This window comes from Cherax quadricarinatus, chromosome 54 (assembly GCF_038502225.1).
Source record: "Cherax quadricarinatus isolate ZL_2023a chromosome 54, ASM3850222v1, whole genome shotgun sequence".
Classification (NCBI taxonomy): Eukaryota; Metazoa; Arthropoda; class Malacostraca; order Decapoda; family Parastacidae; genus Cherax; species Cherax quadricarinatus.
In genome coordinates, this window is record NC_091345.1 from 11,039,821 (window position 1) to 11,063,055 (window position 23,235).

At 39.7% G+C, this 23,235-nt stretch overlaps 1 protein-coding gene and 1 long non-coding RNA gene across 6 annotated transcripts in view; both read left to right on the top strand.

Moving 5' to 3' along the window:
- The first annotated feature begins 2,939 nt into the window (after window positions 1-2,939).
- Window positions 2,940-4,529, top strand: LOC138854288 (uncharacterized). The gene is made up of 3 exons (XR_011393480.1): window positions 2,940-3,054; window positions 3,271-3,482; window positions 4,094-4,529. It is a non-coding gene; the product is annotated as an uncharacterized lncRNA (long non-coding RNA).
- Window positions 4,530-7,009: 2,480 nt separating this feature from the next.
- The window catches only part of Klp31E (kinesin-like protein 31E), a 526,989-nt gene continuing 510,763 nt past the window's right edge, over window positions 7,010-23,235 (top strand). For 4 of the 5 annotated variants that reach the window (XM_070096582.1, XM_070096581.1, XM_070096585.1 and 1 more), the window contains exon 1: window positions 7,010-7,222. In XM_070096582.1, coding sequence (XP_069952683.1) covers window positions 7,188-7,222 — 35 coding nt within the window. In that variant the 5' untranslated portion in view covers window positions 7,010-7,187. The remainder of the gene's footprint in view (window positions 7,223-23,235) is intronic. The other variant, XM_070096583.1, reaches the window with a different exon arrangement.

Consider the following 23,235-nt stretch of genomic DNA (forward strand, 5'->3'; position numbering starts at 1 on the left):
TATGTGTAGTGTGACCTAAGTGTAAGTAGAAGTAGCAAGACGTACCTGAAATCTTGCATGTTCATGAGACAGAAAAAAGGACACCAGCAATCCTACCATCATGTAAAACAATTACAGGCTTTCGTTTTACACTCACTTGGCAGGACGGTAGTACCTCCCTGGGTGGCTGCTGTCTACCAACCTACTACCTATAATATATATATATATATATATATACATATATATATATATATATATATATATATATATATATATATATATAAAATGGGAATTGACACAGTTACTTTTTGCTGATGATACTGTGCTTATGGGAGATTCTAAAGAAAAATTGCAAAGGTTAGTGGATGAGTTTGGGAATGTGTGTAAAGGTAGAAAGTTGAAAGTGAACATAGAAAAGAGTAAGGTGATAAGGGTGTCAAATGATTTAGATAAAGAAAAATTGGATATCAAATTGGGGAGGAGGAGTATGGAAGAAGTGAATGTTTTCAGATACTTGGGAGTTGACGTGTCGGCGGATGGATTTATGAAGGATGAGGTTAATCATAGAATTTATGAGGGAAAAAAGGTGAGTGGTGCGTTGAGGTATATGTGGAGTCAAAAAACGTTATCTATGGAGGCAAAGAAGGGAATGTATGAAAGTATAGTAGTACCAACACTCTTATATGGGTGTGAAGCTTGGGTGGTAAATGCAGCAGCGAGGAGACGGTTGGAGGCAGTGGAGATGTCCTGTTTAAGGGCAATGTGTGGTGTAAATATTATGCAGAAAATTCGGAGTGTGGAAATTAGGAGAAGGTGTGGAGTTAATAAAAGTATTAGTCAGAGGGCAGAAGAGGGGTTGTTGAGGTGGTTTGGTCATTTAGAGAGAATGGATCAAAGTAGAATGACATGGAAAGCATATAAATCTATAGGGGAAGGAAGGCGGGGTAGGGGTCGTCCTCGAAAGGGTTGGAGAGAGGGGGTAAAGGAGGTTTTGTGGGCAAGGGGCTTGGACTTCCAGCAAGCGTGCGTGAGCGTGTTAGATAGGAGTGAATGGAGACGAATGGTACTTGGGACCTGACGATCTGTTGGAGTGTGAGCAGGGTAATATTTAGTGAAGGGATTCAGGGAAACCGGTTATTTTCATATAGTCGGACTTGAGTCCTGGAAATGGGAAGTACAATGCCTGCACTTTAAAGGAGGGGTTTGGGATATTGGCAGTTTGGAGGGATATGTTGTGTATCTTTATATGTGTATGCTTCTAGACTGTTGTATTCTGAGCACCTCTGCAAAAACAGTGATAATGTGCGAGTGTGGTGAAAGTGTTGAATGATGATGAAAGTATTTTCTTTTTGGGGATTTTCTTTCTTTTTTGGGTCACCCTGCCTCGGTGGGAGACGGCCGACTTGTTGAAAAAAAAAAATATATATATATATATACATATATACTCCATAAGTATGTTCATATATACCGAATTTATTCCCATAAGGAATATTGTGAAGTAGATTATTCCTTTCAGACCCCCAAACATACACGTACAAACGCACTACATAAATACACTTACATATATTCGGAGGTAATCGTTATACTATATATATATGCAATAAGATCACAGTAAACAGGTGATTTTAAATTATGCAAAACAACAACTGTGAAAGAGTAGTGAAATTCCAAGCGCTTTTGTGGCTACTCACATTGGAATTTCACTACTCTTTCACATTGGTTGTTTTGCATATATATATATATATATATATATATATATATATATATATATATATATATATATATATATATATATATATATATATATATATATATATATGTCGTGCCGAATATGTAAAAACTGGTCAATTAGCAAGAACTCACTTCAAATTAAGTCCTTTCTAAAATTTTCTCTTATACGTTTAAAGATATATTTTTTCATTAATGTTGATGTAAAAATTTATAATTTTGCACCAAAAGGAACTTAGAAAACTTACCTAACCTTATTATAACAATCGCAATTTATTTTAGCCTAACCCAACTAAATATATTTTAGATTTTTTTACAATAATTAAATACTAAACAAACACAGTGAAATATATTTTTTCCGTTAGGTTCAGAATGATTTTGGCGAAATTATTGCATACACAAATTTTCACTTTTCCTATATGGCAAGATGAGCGTTGCTATTTAAGCCAAGATCGCAAGTTCTGCCTATTCGGCACGACATATATATATGTATATATATATATATATATATATATATATATATATATATATATATATATATATATATATATATATATATACTACCTAGGTAATAGGTTGGTAAACAGCAAGCGCCCAGGGAGGTACTACCGTCCTGCCAAGTGAGTGTACAACGAAAACCTGTAATTGTTTTACATGATGGTAGGATTGCTGGTGTCTTTTGTCTGTCTCATAAACATGCAAGATTTCAGGTATGTCTTGCTACTTCTACTTGCACTTAGGTCACACTAAACATACATGTACAAGCATATATATACACACCCCTCTGGGTATTCTTCTATTTTCTTTCTAGTTCTTGTTCTTGTTTATTTCCTCTTATCTCCATGGGGAAGTGGAACAGAATTCTTCCTCCGTAAGCCATGCGTGTTGTAAAAGGCGACAAAAATGCCAGGAGCAAGGGGCTAGTAACCCCTTCTCCCGTATAAATTACTGAATTTAAAAGAGAAACTTTCGTTTTTCATTTTGGGCCACCCTGTCTTGGTGGGATATGGCCGGTGTGTTGAAAGAAAAAGAAATATATATATATATATATATATATATATATATATATATATATATATATATATATATATATATATATATTATATATATATATATATAATGAATATGCATTTTTACTTTATTATATTATAATGATCAAAATAAACAAATTACCAAATTCTAGTACTACTTAACAAAAAGCAAATTACCAAATTCTAGAACTTAACGAAAGCAAAAGACTCGGCAGGTGGTGCAATAGTAACAGGCTGGTTGATCAGGCCCTGATCCACCGCGAGGCCTGGTCATGGACTGGGGCCCGGGGGCGTTGACCCTCGGCATATCCTCCAGGTACAGCGTTCCTCATTGTGGTTACCATCTCAGGAATATTGATAATTACCTGCACAATCGTCAATGGCTGTTGATTGTGCTGTATGACCCTTGTAGGTTTAGAGCTTCTTTTTGCTTATAATAATAATATTGACGATTGTGCAGTCAATAGTTATTGTGACCTTCATTTCCCGCTGTTTTAGTATACGTAAGGTAATTTTATATAATTCTTTTTAGATAAGCCCCAAAAAGGACAAATTAACGTCCTGCATGAGGTGGCGCAGGACAGACGACAGTGCTCAAAAGCAGGATTGTCCTGCCTAAAGCCAGACGTCTGGCCAGCCTATTCTGGTCTCCAGGCAGCAGCATCAAGCATACGAGGAAGCTCGTCAAGCAAGACAGCTCTGGCCTGAAGGCAGCAACATCAACCAAGTTTCTCGATCACATGAGTAATCCTCATTATTTTACTTAATGGCCCGTGGAACTTCTCAAGGTTTCTTTGTGATTCATCAAATATCTTAGAACTTTCAGATGTTATTTGTAGCTTTGTATCGTTTTAATATATGTTCAGTTAGATAATAAATATAACGCATATCAGTAAAAAATGATGTTAATTAGATAAAATCAACGAGGGTGTATTGAAACAAGAAAACTTCGCGGATCAGTGAATCGAGTTATTATTCCTTGAGAGATGAACTAGGGTTGCTTGAAGGAAGCATTGAAACTGGCGTCAGGCATTTACTTAACACCAGGTACCATAAACAAACCAGATACGTGACGATTGTCCCGTAGTTAAGAATTCTTTTATCTACGGTACCTTGATGTTGGCCGGGGACTCTACCTTAGAAACAGGGCTTCTCTCTCTTCCTTGACTCAAAAATGAATATTTCCTATTTCTCGGGCGCTGTATGACCTCTGAATTTGGGGCTTCCCTCAGATAAAAATAAAAACAAATATTCACCGCAAATAATATTTTCTTAGGATGAACAAATGATAACTTGAGACAGTTAAGCAGTGTTGCTTATTTTTGTTGGATTCTTTTAAAGTTCTGTTTTTCCAGGATGTAGATCGCAACAGCCGCCTAGTTCCTAATTACTCCTAAGTGAACAAGGTCATCAAGTGTAAGTAAAATCGCCCATATGTTTCGCCTTGCCTGGAAAATGAACGCAGGTCTTATCAACTGCGAGCCAGACTTTCTACCACTGAGCTACGAGTCACCCACTAAGGCCACATAAGTGTGATTTTCTACCATTTAAGTGATGATGTATTCCCCGCTGCCACACCAGGAACAGGAAACCTGTGACTAGTCTTCTCATCTGTGACTCTTCAAGGCCTTCTTATTTTCGTTGTGGTGGCACAGACTACTACTGTCTGTAAGAAAAAATATAAAGCAATTAAAATGTTTTGTATTCATAAGCTACCTTAGTGCTAACATTATCCAACGAAATATGTGATTTTGGTCTCAGCAACTACATGAGATGTCACCTAGTGTTTATGAAGCGATTATTATTATTATTATCAAGGGGGAAGCGCTAAACCCGGAGGATTATACAGCGCCTGGGGGGGGGATGTGGAAGGCATTCAGGCTTAATTCGGGGAACTGAAGCACAGATCCAATTCCCTAAATCAAGAGCCCCTCACCAACATTCAATTTATGAAGCGAGTACTTGGTGGGTGACATAATGTAGTGACATAATTTGACTTGTCTTCGAAAATGAAATCATGTATCTTGATGGAAGATGAGAGAGAGAGGGAGATATATTGGTGAGTGGCTCTTGATCCAAGGAATTGGGTCTATCCTCTCCTGCTTTGTATCGAGTTTGCCTCTCATTCCTCAAGGCGCCGTGTGATCCCTACGGGTTTAGCTCTTCCATGTGAGTGTAATAATCCTCAGATCAAACTTCATTACCTGTTCCCTTGGGTCTGCATATTCCCTACGGGTTTAGCGCTTTCCCATCATTATAGTAGAATCAGAAAAAGTGGCTATTAACACAAAGATATGACGTATTTGAAATTACTTTTAATTTGGGCAAGTAGGAGGAAATAGGGTGTAGATGTGAACAGAATTCACACACTGGGCTGGATCGAGGGGGGCGAGGACCCCCGAAACCTTCTCCAGGTACACACACACACACACATTATATATATATATATATATATATATATATATATATATATATATATATATATATATATATATATATATATATATATATATATATAGTATATCCATGCGTGTCGTAAGAGGCGACTAAAATGCCGGGAGCAAGGGGTTAGTAACCCCTTCTCCTGTATAAATTACTAAATTTAAAAAGAGAAACTTTAGTTTTTCTTTTTGGGCCACCCTGCCTTGGTGGGATACGGCCGGTGTGTTGAAAGAAAAAAGAATAATATATATATATATATTATATATATATATATATATATATATATATATATATATATATATATATATATATGTCGTGCCGAATATGTAAAACTGGTCAATTAGCAAGAACTCATTTAAAATTAAGTCCTTTCTAAAATTTTCTCTTATACGTTTAAAGATATATTTTTTTCATTAATTTTAATGTAAAAATTTTTAATTTTGCTCCATAAGAATCTTAGAAAACTTACCTAACCTTATTATAACAAGAACAATTTATTTTAGCCTAACCCAACTAAATATATTTTAGATTTGTTTACAATAATTTAATACTAAACAAACACAGTGAAATATATTTTTTTCGTTAGGTTCAGAATGATTTTGGCGAAATTATTGCATACACAAATTTTCGCTTGTCCTATATGGCAAGATGAGCGTTGCTATTTAAACCAAGACTGCAAATTCTGCCTATTCGGCACGACATGTATGTATAATATATATATATATATATATATATATATATATATATATATATATATATATATATATATATATATATATATATATATATATATATATATATATATATATATATATATATATATATATATATATATATATATATATATATATATATATATATATATATATATATATATAAATATATACATATATGTATATTATACACACACACACATATATATATATTACATATAATATATAAATATATATATATATATATATATATATATATATATATATACATATATATACATACACATACATGCGCGCGCGCTTAACAATTCGATCTGGAGTGGAGAAGGTACTACGTAACGTGGCTTGGTGGCAAAAGCTCTCGCTTCACACGGTGAAGTGCGGGTTCGATTCCCGGCGAAGGGGTGGAAACATCGGACGTGTTTCCTTACATCGGTTGTCTATGTTCACCCAGCAGTAAAATGGGTACCTGGGTGTTAGTTGAATAGTGGGTCGCATCATTGATGTCATCTAGGACTGTATACCTTGTACATGTACTTGCAGTAAATAAAGATATTATTATTATTATTATTATTATTATTATTATTATTATTATTATTATTATTATTATTATTATTTGATGTAGAGTGTGTAGGTTCTAATGCTGCCGTGGACTGAGAGATAAGACCTCGTTAATTAAACATAGATATATTTTCATAAGAATATATGCCATATTAATCCCATTTTATCTGGGAATGGACGAATTTTAAATATATATATACAAGCAATAATTAAAAAAAGTACGTTATGTTCCTGTATCTTCCAAATACACGCAAAATGAATTGGTAAAATAGAAGTTAAAAGGCTAAATATGTTTCTCACACTTGGTAACGTTGTGCCGGGTTGCTTCTGCGCAGCACTGATAATTCAGTGCCATTTACCTTTCGTCTTCTTATTTTCTTACTACTAATATAAGACAAATATTACAACACTGTCACTATATTAATGATGTTTTGAATGAGAAACCATGCTGCACATAGTTCGTCGAAATAAGACAACTCTATAGCCCGTATTTTAAAATTCATTTAATTATCATGGAATAACATGGCATCCCATGTACGGGAATCGTATTTGAAAACAACCACTGACACTCAGTCAGCTGTTGGCGCTTGTCACGTGTGTATATATGAGTGCTGTTGCGAGGTGCTAGTGTAACTGAAGGTTTGGAGTAAATAACTTATGCCTCAGTGACTGCAGTTGGGAATGTCTCCAGGAACAATTTCGTTCATACGGCAGTAGTGGTAGCGCGGCCAAAATGGGGGATGAATCCAGTGTCCGCGTAGCTATCAGGTCAGTGTTTTCCCAATGCTACTCTTGAATGTTGCCTCATGATTTTAGAGAATAGCATTGTTGTTTGGAGCTCATTGTACTCTTGCAGCTGGTAAAGTTAACCACAGTATTATCGCAAATAAATGTAGATGCAAAAGTGATTACAACCCAGTGGAAATATCACACACTGACTTTATTGGGTTTCCCTAGGCTGAACCTACATAAAGTAGCATTGTTGTATGCCTAAATTCCTCACGAGATCTTAGCTGATGCCGGTGATGGGCTCTTAATTCACGGAATTATACCTGCTCTCTCAGTCCATGGAATGAACCCAATTGTCTCCCATTGCCAGGCGCTGTATTACCCATACGAGTCTAACGCTTCGTCAGTATAATAATAATAATAAATGCCTAAAACAACTGTGTGATCTCGGAACCATTACACAAACTTTAACTTTTGTGTATTTCATTTTAAAGGTCCAGTAACTCTTATTTACTCGTTTACTCGTTAGGTTAGTGAATAGGTTCTGTAGGTCTACGTTTATAGTTTGGTTCTTGATTTGAATCAAGTCGGATACACATGTTTTACAGTACATAAGTAACTAATTTTGGAAATCATTAAATATATAAAAAAGTGACATCTAACATTATTAATTTATTGCATTGTACTATTGAGAAGAATTTTTTAGTAAACGAATCTCACGGGAGAATATAAATAATTTTTAGAAAAAATTTAGGTTGCAGTTCACATAGACTAATACTTCCTAGGGAAGGGAGTAAAAGTAAAGTACTGCATAACACACAGGTAAACACCTCTGTAAATATACGCTTGAATGATAAGAGTATTGGTGGGCTGTATCTTATCTGTTTTTACTGCGGAGTATGTTGAAAATGCTAATATAGCATTTATTTCCAGCTGCCAAAGTTATTCACATTCCCAGCTTTATTCTTTCGCTCAGCTTATTTGGATCTCTAAATAAATGCGCTGGGAAATAGAATGATGACATCGACATGACAAAAATTTCGCATGTAGATAAGAGACCTCTGCACCTACATTCGACGAAGACCTCTGTTATTGTCATTGAAAAGTGTTTAATTCATAGGGGTCATACAGTGCTCGGGGAACGAGCAGTAATAAGATTTGATCCAGGAAAATGTATCAAGGGCTCATGATCCGACTTCTTTGATTAGGAGCCTTTCACCTGCCTAGCAGGTCCATTTTACACCCAGTAGCAATGCTGCTGTTGTGTTCATATGTTTTATGTTCATTTTCATTATTTAGTTTTGTTAGGAACAGAATCCTTGCTTATTACTCTATTTCTCTTGCTTTCCTTCTTTTTCGCTGCGTTACTTTTATCTTCCATTTACTTACCACGTTTATTTTCTCGCTTCTCTCCTTTTTTTCTACAACTAGGAGTTTAACTCTCTTCACTCAGTCTTCTCGTGTATTGTCTCCATTCTCTATCCTCGCTTTTCCATGGTGGCCCGTGGCCGGGTGGTTAAAGCTCGTGCTTCACATTCTGATGTCTGCTATGCCTGTATATCTTGTACATGTACTTGTAGAAATAGTTATTATTCTCTACCCTAACTTCTACATTCTCTTACCCTTGTTTCTCCATTCTCTACCCTTGTTTCTCCATTCTCTACCCTCGCTTCTCCATTCTCTACCCTTGTTTCTCCATTCTCTACCCTCGCTTCTCCATTCTCTACCCTCGCTTCTCAATTCTCTACCCTCGCTTCTCCATTCTCTACCCTCTCTTCTCCATTCTCTACCCTCTCTTCTCCATTCTCTACCCTCTCTTCTCCATTCTCTACCCTCGCTTCTCCATTCTCTACCCTCGCTTCTCCATTCTCTACCCTCGCTTCTCCATTTTCTACCCTCGCTTCTCCATTCTGTACCCGCGCTTTTACATTCTCTACCCGCGCTTTTACATTCTCTACCCACGCTTTTACATTCTCTACCCACGCTTTTACATTCTCTACCCACGCTTTTACATTCTCTACCCCCGTTTCTCCATTCTCAACCCTCGTTTCTCCATTCTCTACCCTCGTTTCTCCATTCTCTACCCTCGTTTCTCCATTCTCTACCCTCGTTTCTCCATTCTCTACCCTCGTTTCTCCATTCTCTACCCTCGTTTCTCCATTCTCTACCCTCGTTTCTCCATTCTCTACCCTCGTTTCTCCATTCTCTACCCTCGTTTCTCCATTCTCTACCCTCGTTTCTCCATTCTCTACCCTCGTTTCTCCATTCTCTACCCTCGTTTCTCCATTCTCTACCCTCGTTTCTCCATTCTCTACCCACGTTTCTCCATTCTCTACCCACGTTTCTCCATTCTCTACCCACGTTTCTCCATTCTCTACCCTTCTACATTCTCTTCCATTCACGATTTCTTCCTGAAGCCATTTGAATATTCCACTTCCCCTTCCACCCCATCTTTTCATTCCTTTTTACCAATAGGTAAAAAGATTTAAAGAGATACATTGTTGATATAAAGATGGCATATACAGTACATGAGGTGTACATAAGATACATGTCTAGTACATATTGTTACGTGTTTGTCACTGATGAGCTGTATGGCCCTTGTGGTTTAGCGCTTCTTTTTTATTATAATAATTGTCACTGATGATAATGCGAAAATCTCATCCAACTCCTCAGAGCTGGGGCGCGTGCCCAAGATACAGCATGCATTACCCTTCTGAACAGCAGTGCTGAGTCGCTGGACCAGAAGACTAGCTGCCCTTTATTACTAGTTACCCTGATGAGTCTTTTGCCTAGCTCCTTAAGGAACTTAGATGCACTCTTTCCCCATGAGCCAAATGTCTCCAAGCCTATGGGGACAAACATATAATGATGGGCAAGTTCTCCGTATTTTCTAGACTTTTGGGGTGAGGGGCTCTTGATTTAGGGAATTGGATCTGTGCTTCAGTTCCCCGAATTAACCCTGAATGCCTTCCACATCCCCCCCCAGGCGCTGTATAATCCTCCGGGTTTAGCGCTTCCCCCTTGATTATAATAATAATCTAGACTTTTGGGACTCCCTGAAGCTGGTAGCTGCTGCTCCATCCTCCCTGGCGTACTGGAGATAGGTATCAGCCAAGGTAGATGCACATGTGTAGTCCCACACTATCACTATCTGCTTGCCGTCTATCCAGGCTTGAAGGGTGATACCATCTGGACGCTTTTGGCTGCAATCAGAGCAGCATAGTTGGGGTGGCTCTCTTATTGCTGCATCCGGCTGTTGTGAGGCTCTTCTTGATAATGTTATTAACGTCTTCATGTCTTCCAATCTTTCCCTCGGATTTACAGCACACAAGACCATGGTACCCGAATCGGTCTGTTGCTTCACTGCCACAAATACACCTGTGTTCGGAGAGAATAGGGGCGGCAAGTCGAATTGCAACACGATGCGGATGGTCTGTGGGTCGAGGCGTGTACCAAGGCTGGAGTTGGGAACAGCTAACACAGTCCCCTGCATGAGAAGCTCTCATTGCTAGGAGGCGGGCTCTATTTTTCCCCGACGCACTCTGAAGCATTTGTTGAGGCTATGTTCTCTACTATTGGGCTATCCCAGTGTGACTGTTCATAGTTATTGGTGGGGTGCAGGTGTAGCTTCAGATTCATTTTCAGTGACCTAAAATTAGTTGGAAATTGCTACTCTTGTCTCGGAAGCTTTTTGGTTGTTGACCAGTGTTATCGAAGCATTTGGCTTATGCTGTGACCATTCACAGGGTTTTCATGCCTGCATATTCTTTTAATGAACACAAAGTAGAATTTACAGCTTAGTGCTTCATCAGGATTTAATATATATAATACTTACTTACCTGGAGGTTATTCCGGGGATCAATGCCCCCGCGGCCCGGTCCATGACCAGGCCTCCCGATGGATCAGGGCCTGATCAACTAGGCTGTTACTGCTGGCCGCACGCAGTCCAACGTACGAGCCACAGCCCGGCTGATCCGGCACTGACTTTAGGTATCTGTCCAGCTCTCTCTTGTAGGCAGCCAGGGGTTTATTGGCAATTCCCCTAATGCTTAATGGGAGGCTGTTGAACAGTTTTGGGCCCCGGACACTTATGGTGTTTTCCCTTAGTGTACCAATGGCGCCCCTATTTTTTATTGGGGGCATTTTGCATCGCCTGCCCAGTCTTTTACTTTCGTAGGGAGTGATTTCTGTGTGCAGATTTGGGACCACTCCTTCCAGGATTTTCCAAGTGTAGATTATGATATATCTCTCCCTCCTGCGTTCCAACGAGTACAAGTCAAGTGCTTCCAAGCGTTCCCAGTAGTTAAGGTGCTTGACAGAACTTATACGTGCAGTAAAGGATCTCTGTACACTCTCTAGATCTGCGATTTCACCTGCTTTGAATGGAGATGTTAATGTACAGCAGTATTCCAGCCTAGAGAGAACAAGTGATTTGAAAAGGATCATCATGGGCTTGGCATCTCTCGTTTTGAAATTCTCATTATCCATCCTATCATTTTCTTTGCACGTGCGATCGTGGCACTGTTGTGATCCTTGAAAGTGAGGTCCTCAGACATTACTACTCCCAGGTCCCTTACATTATTTTTCCGCTCTATTGTATGGCCGCTGTATAGTCCTTGTGGCTTAGCGCTTCTTTTTGATTATAATAATATTGTATGGCCGGAGTCAGTAGTATACTCTGTTCTAGTTGTTATCTCCTCCAGTTTTCCATAACGGAGTAGTTGGAATTTGTCCTCATTGAACATCATATTGTTTACCGTTGCCCACTGGAAAACTTTGTTTTTATCTTCTTGGAGGTTAACCGCGTCCTCAGCAGATGACAGCCTCATGCAGATCCTAGTATCATCCGCAAAGGATGATACGGTGCTGTGGTGTATATCTCTGTTTATGTCTGATATGAGGATAAGGAATAAGATGGGGGCGAGTACTGTGCCTTGTGGAACAGAGCTCTTCACTATGGCAGCCTCCGATTTAACTCTGTTGACCACTACTCTTTGTGTTCGATTTGTTAGGAAGTTGAAGATCCATCTCCCCACTTTCCCAGTTATTCCTTTAGCACGTATTTTATGGGCTATTACGCCATGATCGCATTTGTCAAATGCTTTTGCAAAGTCTGTGTATATTACATCTGCATTCTGATTTTCTTCCAGTGCATCCAAGGCCATGTCATAGTGATCCAGTAGTTGTGAGAGGCAGGAGCGACCTGCCCTGAACCCATGTTGCCCTGGATTGTGCAGATTTTGGGAATCCAGGTGATTTGCAATCCTGCTTCTTAGCACTCTTTCAAAGATTTTTATGATGTGGGACGTCAGAGCTATTGGTCTATAGTTCTTAGCTAATGCTTTGCTGCCATCTTTATGGAGTGGGGCTATATCCGTTGTTTTAAGTGACTATGGAATTTCACCCATGTCCAAGCTCCTCCTCCATAGTGTACTTAGGGCACGCAAGAGGGGTTTCTTGCAGTTCTTAATGAAAACAGAGTTCCACGAGTCTGGGCCCGGGGCTGAGTGCATAGGCATGTTGTCAGTGGCTTTTTCGAAATCTATCGGAGTTAGGGTAATGTCGGAAATTTGGCATACATTTATGGAGTTTTGAGGCTCATTCATGAAGAAATCATTTGGGTCGTCGATCCTCAGACCGATTAGTGGTTCACTAAACACAGAGTCGTACTGGGATTTCAATATTTCACTCATTTCCTTGTTGTCATCTGTGTAAGTCCCATCCTGTCTGAGTAAGGGCCCGATACTAGATGTGGTATTTGCCTTGTTTTTGGCATATGAAAAGAAATATTTTGAATTTCTTTCAATTTCACTAATAGCTTTAAGCTCCTCCTGCCTCTCCTGGTTCCTGTAAGAGTCATTTAGCTTAAGTTCGATAGTTTCCACTTCCCTGGTCAGCGCCTCCTTTCGTGTATCAGATATTCTAGCACTCCTGAGGAGCTCAGTGACTCTTCGTCGTCTTCTGTAGAGGGAGTGTCTTTTTCTCTCCAGTTTACTCCTGCTCTTCTTCTTTCTTAGGGGAATATGCCTAGAACATGCTTCGGCTACCAGGAAGTTGATCCTTTCAAGGCACTGGTTTGGATCCTTGTCATTTAAGACATCTTCCCAACATGTTTCGTTTAGGACATGGTTTACCTGGTCCCAGTTGATGTTCTTGTTGTTGAAATTGTATTTTGTGAAGACACCTTCACAGGTACATGCATTCTGCTGTTCAGGACCCCTATGCATGTACGTCTGGACTTCGATTAGATTGTGATCAGAATTAGTTGTTTTTGATATTCTTATGTCTCTTATCAAGTCCTCATTATTTGTGAAGACAAGGTCAAGTGTGTTTTCTAGTCTTGTTGGCTCCACTATCTGCTGGCTTAAGGTGTGTTTTTCGCAGACTTAGTAGCTCATGTGTGTGTGACCTTTCATCTGCGCTACCTCCGGGGATTGTTTCAGCTATAACATTATTTGCTACATTCTTCCATTTTGTATGCCTTAGGTTGAAATCACCAAGCAGTAAGATGTTTGGGGATGGAGCTGGAAGGTTTTCCGAACAGTAATCGATTTTCAGTAGCTGTTCCTTGAACTGTTGTGAGGTTGCATCTGGTGGCTTGTACACAACCACAATGACTAGGTTTTGGTTCTCGATCTTTATTGATAGAACTTCAACTGCACAACTTCCCAGCCTCACCCGGAGACCTCATCATTAGGGTAAGCTTGAAGGAAATAGGAATACAAGCATTTGCCATCCTACAGTAGGGTAAATCTGATTACTACGCTACGTGTTCTCAGTAAGCCAGTGCGGTTTCTGCATTATATGAATCTCGTACTGGTATATATTGGTTGACCACTTTTACTAATAAATGAAGATAAATCTCTCTGATAATGTTCTGATTGTGCAAGGTCAACATTTTTCCTTTTCATGCTGTTCTAAGAAGGTTGCAGGAAAGAGTACGAGAGAACCAGGTGAAGTTGAACATTTATGGTGATGTACATGTATCAGGTTGCACAAGAGGGAACCGGTGGTGAGGCGTAAATATTATTGGCTCTGCTCCAGGTGGTGCGGCTAATGCTTCCTTAATATTGTTGACATGTCACTGCGGCCAAGTGTTGTTCCATGATGAGTGTGGAGCTGTCATGGGTAATACAACAACCTGGTCATGTTGATCAGATGGTTGGATTCAGACTCGGAATATTGGAAGAAGTTTATAGATTTCTCTTTCAGTAACATGTTATTTGTAGAGAAAATTAGATACGTTTATTTGGGATATGCCTGATAACCGGGCTGTGATGACTGCGCGCTACTAGTCATATGTACTTGTGATTGATTTCGTGAACTACACTCTCGCAGTCATAGGTAACAATAGGCTGGTTGATCAGGCGGCCAGTTGGGAAGTCTAACTACTGGCTGAACTGCGGGATTAGAAAAACTCATGAACCCGATGACAAATAGACCAATTTTGTTTATTTTTATTCCAGTAAAGAATTTTGAATCCATAATTTTGGATTGTAAAAAGAAGTCTTCATCGATAGTACAAGTCTATCAAAGGCGTACATTCAACTCCCAGTTGGATGAGTAATGAGTATTATTATTATTATTATTATTATAATTATAATCAAGGGGAAGCGCTAAACCCGTAAGATTACACAGCGCCTGAGGGGGGATGTGGAAGGTATTCAGGTTTAATTCAGGGAACTGGAGAACAGATCCAATTCCCTAGATCAAGAGCCCCTCACCTTGAGGGGTGAGTAATGAGGAGACTAGACCGATTTTTCTTTCATTCAATTAAAATACACTAAATGTATTTAAATTTTCAGTCCGGCATAATGCTATGCCGGATACGCAATGCTAATGCCGGATACGCAATGCTATGCCGGATACGCATTGCTAATAGAAATACATGAATCTCATGAAGAAATACAGCATTGGAAACGCAGCACTTACTTTATCCTGGTCCATGTTTGCACTCTTACAAATACGATTTGAAGACAAAAATTAAAAATGGGCATCATTACCAAGCTAAATTCTTGTGTGAAGTCCATCTCTTTGATCTTGGTGGCTTTTCTGTCAACATACATGGCGATAACTAAGCTGATATTGGCTACTTTAAAGACCTGGAACTATTGCTGTCGTTTGTGGAAAGAAACTTACTGTTCTCTGAGAAGTCAGTGGATCAGTCTTATTCCTAGTACATTAAAACCCCTTGGTGAAGAAAAAACACACTGCAGTACAAACTTGTATTGGGATACCTTTTCGCTCTATGAAGAGCTGTATCAGGTCGACACTTCCAAAGTCGACTTCATCAAGTCGTGCCATTTCTTTTTAGTTGTCGGCAGTACGCAATTTGGACCTATTAAAAATCACTCGTGTCCTAGACAGCCACTCACCAAGTCAACCGAGAGAAAGATGTAACACAACTAGAATAATCCACCTGCAGCAAGTTACCTGAAGCATGTCCTTGCAACAGCCGTCACCCTCAGTCTCCTCACTTTTATACTGTACATCACAGCCCATGAGTAGGGTGGGGGTTGTAATGTGATGAAGGGTTTTCGATCCAAAAAATTGGAGATACCCTCCCCATTCTTGCATCAAACTTGATTACTTCCAACTTCCAAGGCTTTGTTTGACCCATAAGGGTTCAGTGCTTCCCCGTGAAATTAAACGCAGCGAGAATGTAAAACATTCCGTTCGACAAATTTACTTTTTTTTTTTCCAAGGTAACTAAATTGATTAAGGTGAAGGCAACATCGTATTTTTACAGACTTGTATTTAGGTAACTTTTCTTTAATCTTATTCTTGGCCTTTTCCAGTGCCCCCCCCCCTCTTTGTGTATACTGGAGTGTAGCGCCGCCCACTTGTCATATAGTGCTAATTGCCTATTAAAAGCTAAAAAAAAAAAATCCGCCAATTATGCACTCCACACTATTCCTCTATCGCCTACTTACTGTAACACACGTGCTTTGAATAACGCCTAAATTTACTTTTAATAGTACGTACATGTACTTCTAATGATACGTGCACATTAGAAGATACATATTCTTCCAGTGATATGTACACTTTCAATAAACTGTTCTGTTAATGATGCGTGTATTTTAACCCCACGTACTTTGAATAATACGTTCATGTGCTTTGAATAACATGTACATTTACTTCGAATAACACGTACATTTTGAATATAAACACACGAGTGACACGTAGCCCTACTGTAACATGTTCACGTACACACACTTTAAATAACACATACTCTACACATACTTTCTGTAACACTTAAACATACTTTTCAATAACATGTTGCTACGCATTCAGTAATCCATACACTTTCATTTACACAGGCTTTCAATAACACGTACGCAAAAACCTTTAACACGCACTCACACTTTGAATAACACACACAAACATTTAGTAAGACGTACATGTAAGAGGCCCCATGTCGGGTAGAGCACAGGCCTTTTCTTCCTTGTTTTTTTTCCCCCCCAGTTGACCGTGAAGCCCGACAAGTACATATAAAGGCAGGAAGGTCACAGCTTGCTACTGACCGAGCAAGATCTCTCACTAACCAGCTTGCTATTTGAGCAAGTGAGATCACTTGCTAAACAGCAGCATTTGGTTCTGTCTAGCAATCGAGTTGTCTGCTGTTCGAGCAATTAGCTCGACCAGCAGCCAGCAGTACTATCGACATGTTTCTGATCGAGCAGGTCACTAGTCAGCAGCACTACCTAACTTGCTATTCATCAAGCAAGATCACTAAGAGGCCAGCTTGCTACTGACCTAACAAGATCACTCACTAGACAGCAGCACTAGCCAATTTGCTACTGATCGAGCAAGGTCATTTACTAAACAGCGGCAACACAGCTTTTCCCTGATGCCAGTTTGGTCTCTTAGAGTACTTAGTGTTGTAATTTTATAGAACATACTCCCTTCGAGGTATGTCCGCATGACTTCCGGGTTTAACGTTGCCCCATAAATATAACCATTTAAGATTGTTTACTTTTGAGCGTGTTTATGAAAACCTAATAATATCGGGAAAATATAGAAATATATGGGGGTTATTCTATGTAAATATGGAAAAATACGGGTAAATGGTACAGTAGCTACACTTACAATCAGTTCTAATCACAGTAACATATTTTTGAAGCTCCCCGAAATATGAGCTTTCACTTGAAAACTTAAGTACTGGTCTCGGAGAAGGCTTCTCGAAACAGCTTAGCCGACGTTTACATTGACTAGGCTCTCGTCGTCTCCAGGCTGAATGCCGTTGAAGGGATCCTGATCCAAAGTATTGGATATATCCTCCGCATGAAACCTAATTACCTGTCTGTCCCCAGGGCTTTTTGATCCCAACATGTTTAGTGCTTCCCTATGAACATGATACCCCTCAAGGCAGGTTCCTTGATGTTGGTGAGGGGCTCTTGATTTAGGGAATTGGATCTGTGCTCCAGTTCCCCGAATTAAGCCTGAATGCCTTCCACATCCCCCCCCAGGCGCTGTATAATCCTCCGGGTTTAGCGCTTCCCCCTTGATTATAATAATAATAATATGAACATGATACACGAGCCTCCAGCTTGAGGTACCATTTATCCCGACACCTTCACTTTTAATTATGAAGAGGCGAAGCTTCACCCTACCCATAACTTTAGATTATGCTGCACAGTTTTGGTCACCGTATTACAGAATGGATATAAATTCTCTGGAAAATGTACAAAGGAGGATGACAAAGTTGATCCCATGTATCAGAAACCTTCCCTATGAGGATAGACTAAGGGCCCTGAAACTGCACTCTCTAGAAAGACGTAGAATTAGGGGGGATATGATTGAGGTGTATAAATGGAAGACAGGAATAAATAAAGGGGATGTAAATAGTGTGCTGAAAATATCTAGCCTAGACAGGACTCGCAGCAATGGTTTTAAGTTGGAAAAATTCAGATTCAGGAAGGATATAGGAAAGTACTGGTTTGGTAATAGAGTTGTGGATGAGTGGAACAAACTCCCAAGTACCGTTATAGAGGCTAGAACGTTGTGTAGCTTTAAAAATAGGTTGGATAAATACATGAGTGGATGTGGGTGGGTGTGAGTTAGACCTGATAGCTTGTGCTACCAGGTCGGTTGCCGTGTTCCTCCCTTAAGTCAATGTGACCTGACCTGACTAGGTTGGGTGCATTGGCTTAAGCCGGTAGGAGACTTGGACCTGCCTCGCATGGGCCAGTAGGCCTTCTGCAGTGTTCCTTCGTTCTTATGTTCTTATGTTCTTATAACACTTGAACCAATGGACTTTGAACTAGTTACGGGTCGGTAGCAGACGAGAGAATTGACTTAGCTAAAAGGGCCTTCGTTTTTAATGATGTATTTCTGAGCAGTTTGTAAGCATCATATGGTGATGGATATGTGGGGCAGCGGACCTCCAGCAGCAACAGCCTGATTAACCAGGCTAACATCAGACGAGCCTGGCCTATGGCCGGGCTCTGGGAGTAGAAAGACAAAAAAAAAAACTCATCGAAGGTAAGGTATGTTCCTGTATTATTCATTGATGAGTCTAGCACCTTTGTGTCATAAGATGTGAATGTTTGTCTCTGTGGACGTATATGCGTTGTTAATGTTACCAGTTCTTCAATTCGGTAATTTAAACACCAGAAAGATGGGACACCAATATGCTTGCAAAACTCGAGTAAATTGAAAACTGCCTTCGTCCCGGCAACGTGGTACCTCTGCTTCTCTGTTCTTATGTATGGAAGTTGTAATGTAATGTATTTCATGAAGACATAAATCCACATGAGTTATTCAAGGCTTGAATCTCCGTACGTTAATTGCGGTCCGGTTTCTGACCAGTTGATCACGTATGTAGTATATGAACTATGTTCGTAAAAACTTGCATTTGTGGTCATAGTGGTGCCTATGCTAACCTTCCTATGGTGTAGAAATATACCTAGTTGGATGAATCTTATTGAAGCTAGCTGGCCCAGTGGCTAACGCGACGGTCTGGAGTTTTGCGACTCTGACCGCGGGATCAAACCCCACCCGTGGTATGGTTTTCTGAAACAGGACGTGTAAACACAAGTGGAGATTACCTGAGACTATCATGTGCAGAGCAAGGTGGGCAACATCTTCAGTTGTCAATATGAAGTGTGTACCGAGATACCGCGGAAGTCAACACTGCTGGCACCTTGATTCAACATGAGTGAATTAGCCACGCAGGAACACACCACCACTGTATACCTCGAAGCTTGAGGACTCGCTGCATGTTTGCTCTCCCTTCTAACATCGTCCACTATCATCTGTCACCTTAATTATTCCTTACCTATGGATTTCGAGAGAGACTGCTCCAGAGTAGAACAGTTTGATTAATTTTGTTACTGATTACCGTGTTTATATATATATATAATATATATATATATATATATATATATATATATATATATATATATATATATATATATATATATATATTTTTTTTTTATTATCACACTGGCCGATTCCCACCAAGGCAGGGTGGCCCGAAAAAGAAAAACTTTCACCATCATTCACTCCATCACTGTCTTGCCAGAAGGGTGCTTTACACTACAGTTTTTAAACTGCAACATTAACACCCCTCCTTCAGAGTGCAGGCACTGTACTTCCCATCTCCAGGACTCAAGTCCGGCCTGCCGGTTTCCCTGAATCCCTTCATAAATGTTACTTTGCTCACACTCCAACAGCACGTCAAGTATTAAAAACCATTTGTCTCCATTCACTCCTATCAAACACGCTCACGCATGCCTGCTGGAAGTCCAAGCCCCTCGCACACAAAACCTCCTTTACCCCCTCCCTCCAACCCTTCCTAGGCCGACCCCTACCCCGCCTTCCTTCCACTACAGACTGATACACTCTTGAAGTCATTCTGTTTCGCTCCATTCTCTCTACATGTCCGAACCACCTCAACAACCCTTCCTCAGCCCTCTGGATAACAGTTTTGGTAATCCCGCACCTCCTCCTAACTTCCAAACTACGAATTCTCTGCATTATATTCACACCACACATTGCCCTCAGACATGACATCTCCACTGCCTCCAGCCTTCTCCTCGCTGCAACATTCATCACCTACGCTTCACACCCATATAAGCGCGTTGGTAAAACTATACTCTCATACATTCCCCTCTTTGCCTCTAAGGACAAAGTTCTTTGTCTCCACAGACTCCTAAGTGCACCACTCACTCTTTTTCCCTCATCAATTCTATGATTCACCTCATCTTTCATAGACCCATCCGCTGACACGCCCACTCCCAAATATCTGAATACGTTCACCTCCTCCATACTCTCTCCCTCCAATCTGATATTCAATCTTTCATCACCTAATCTTTTTGTTATCCTCATAACCTTACTCTTTCCTGTATTCACCTTTAATTTTCTTCTTTTGCACACCCTACCAAATTCATCCACCAATCTCTGCAGCTTCTCTTCAGAATCTCCCAAAAGCAGTGTCATCAGCAAAGAGCAGCTGTGACAACTCCCACTTTGTGTGTGATTCTTTATCTTTTAACTCCACGCCTCTTGCCAAGACCCTCGCATTTACTTCTCTTACAACCCCATCTATAAATATATTAAACAACCACGGTGACATCACACATCCTTGTCTAAGGCCTATATATATAAATATCGTGCCGAATAGGAAGAACTTGCGCTCTTGGCTTAAATAGCAACGCTCATCTTGCCATATAGGACAAGTGAAAATTTGTGTATGAAATAATTTCGTCAAATTTATTCTGAACCTAACGAAAAAAATATGTTTCATTGTGTTTGTTTACTATTAAATTATTGTAAACAAATCTAAAATATATTTAGTTGGGTTAAGCTAAAATAAATTGCACTTGTTATAATAAGGTTAGGTAGGTTTTCTAAGATTCTTTTGGTCCAAAATTAATTTTTTTTTACATTAACATTAATGAAAAAAATATATCTTTAAACGTACAAGAGAAAATTTTAGAAAGGACTTAATTTTAAATGAGTTCTTGCTAATTGACCAGTTTTACATATTCGGCACGACATTATATATATATATATATATATATATATATATATATATATATATATATATATATATATATATATATATATAAGCAGTAACTTAGTACATGTAGCAAGCAAGCTGCTACGACGTAAAAACAATTATGGTTGTAAATGGTAAAAAACACTGGTGGCGAAACGTTTATTTTAATAAATGTCTTAAACTGTGTACTTTTTCCACAGTTCTAATTATGGATGCACGTTGTTCCACGCGTCCATCATACCAGACTCGGCACACTCACTAATAACATTAAATCACTTGCGTATTCCCGTGGATTCCGGGTGTGACAGGACTGCACATGCCGTACAGTGTTTCATCAAGGTGTCACCACTGTTTCAACCCATAATCTAGAAACGAAACCGTAGATAACGTTCCGGTCTCTTGAACCATTATCAAATCTGATCGACACGCTGTCTAACGTTTCTTCTTCAAATTGTGGGTTGTGAATTGTTCGGCAACGGTATTGAGTTATTCACCATTGCTTCATTGATCAACCGTAGGAACGGGCCTGTATGTTGCTGGCCAGATGGCTGCCGATGAATATAGCCACCTCATTAGTATTCATCTCTCATCCCTTCAACTAACCCGGCTACCAATCTCCTTCCCTTTAAACTAAAATTTGAAAGCATCTTGGATAGAATACAAAACAGCTCACACAAACTTGTGCTATAAAAGTGATATAAATCATTCATACACATTCGACGTGCAGCTTAGCTTGCCTCACGTTAAAGTAATTTGAGATTGCAGTAAAGTTCACTGGCATCAGGTACAGCCCCCCTCCCCAATCCCTGAAAAGGATATACAGTATACTCAAACAACCCACACGTTGCTTGAGAGGCAAACAGCGTCCGGTGAATACTAAGCTCACTTTACCACTGACCTACCATACCGCACAGGGAAAAACATACCTGTGACTTGTTTCGAGGGTTCTTTTTCCCTCCTGCCGTAGGGCAGGCTTCTTTGTAGACCGCCTTGTCAACCACATTGTTTTTGCCAAATTCTGATTCTTCCTATCCGGAAAGAGCTAAGACCTTCCAACAAGTACATGGTACAAAAAATTATTGTATCTTCTCCTAGTGGAAGAGGTAAGAGATTTTGGGACTGACAATGAGCGTTGACCTGTAGTTTAGATAAAACAATACAAAGGTTGCCAAGCCAAGGCTAGTAATGATCCTCAAAGCACTCGTGCGCTAACATTTAGGACACTGCATTTTGCTCAAACCTTTCAAAGCGAGTGGCTGTCTGAGAGAGAAAAAACTACTAAACTCGTAGCATTAATAAAGCAGTTAAACTAACGGGACCGCCTCTAAGCACAATGAATGTTTCCAGGTACCTGGACGAGAGAGAATTTTGCATTGAAAATCCGTCAAAGAGGGAGTGCCTTGATGCTGATGATGTCTTGATCCAGGGAATTGAAGCTACCCTCTCATTAACCAGGCGTGTAGGACTTAGGGGGTAGCTCTTCCCTTGAATATAGGAATAAACTGAACACATCTGAAGGTCTGCTCCGCAATCTCTTATCACCTCACGTCGGACTGCGTGCGGCCAGCAGTAACAGCCTAGTTGATCAGGCCCTGATCCATCGGGAGGCCTGGTCATGGACCGGGCCGCGGGGGCGTTGATCCCCGGAATAACCTCCAGGTAACCTCATTGACAAACAAAGTAAGCATATTTAGAAAACTCGGAACATGAGAGGTCCAGGAACTCTTCTACCTTCCATCAGTAGGTACAAGAAAAATGACCGAGACAGAGGTGGGAGTCTTCAAAAGGAAACTGGATAAGTTTTTGCATGATGTGAAGGCCATATAGGCAACAACAAGCCGACCACAAGTACAGGCGTGACAATGCCGACATGCTAGAATAGTCACAGATTAATGGAAGGCTGTGATTGATTTTGAACTGTGTAGGTTTTAGTTTTCTGGTTTTAATAAAAAAATGTTTTATGGCTATTATTTGAGTGAATGATTGTTATCGACTTCAAGCTTTCATTGTTGGTGTGTCTTGGAGGAAGAATAAAAAAATTTAGTGG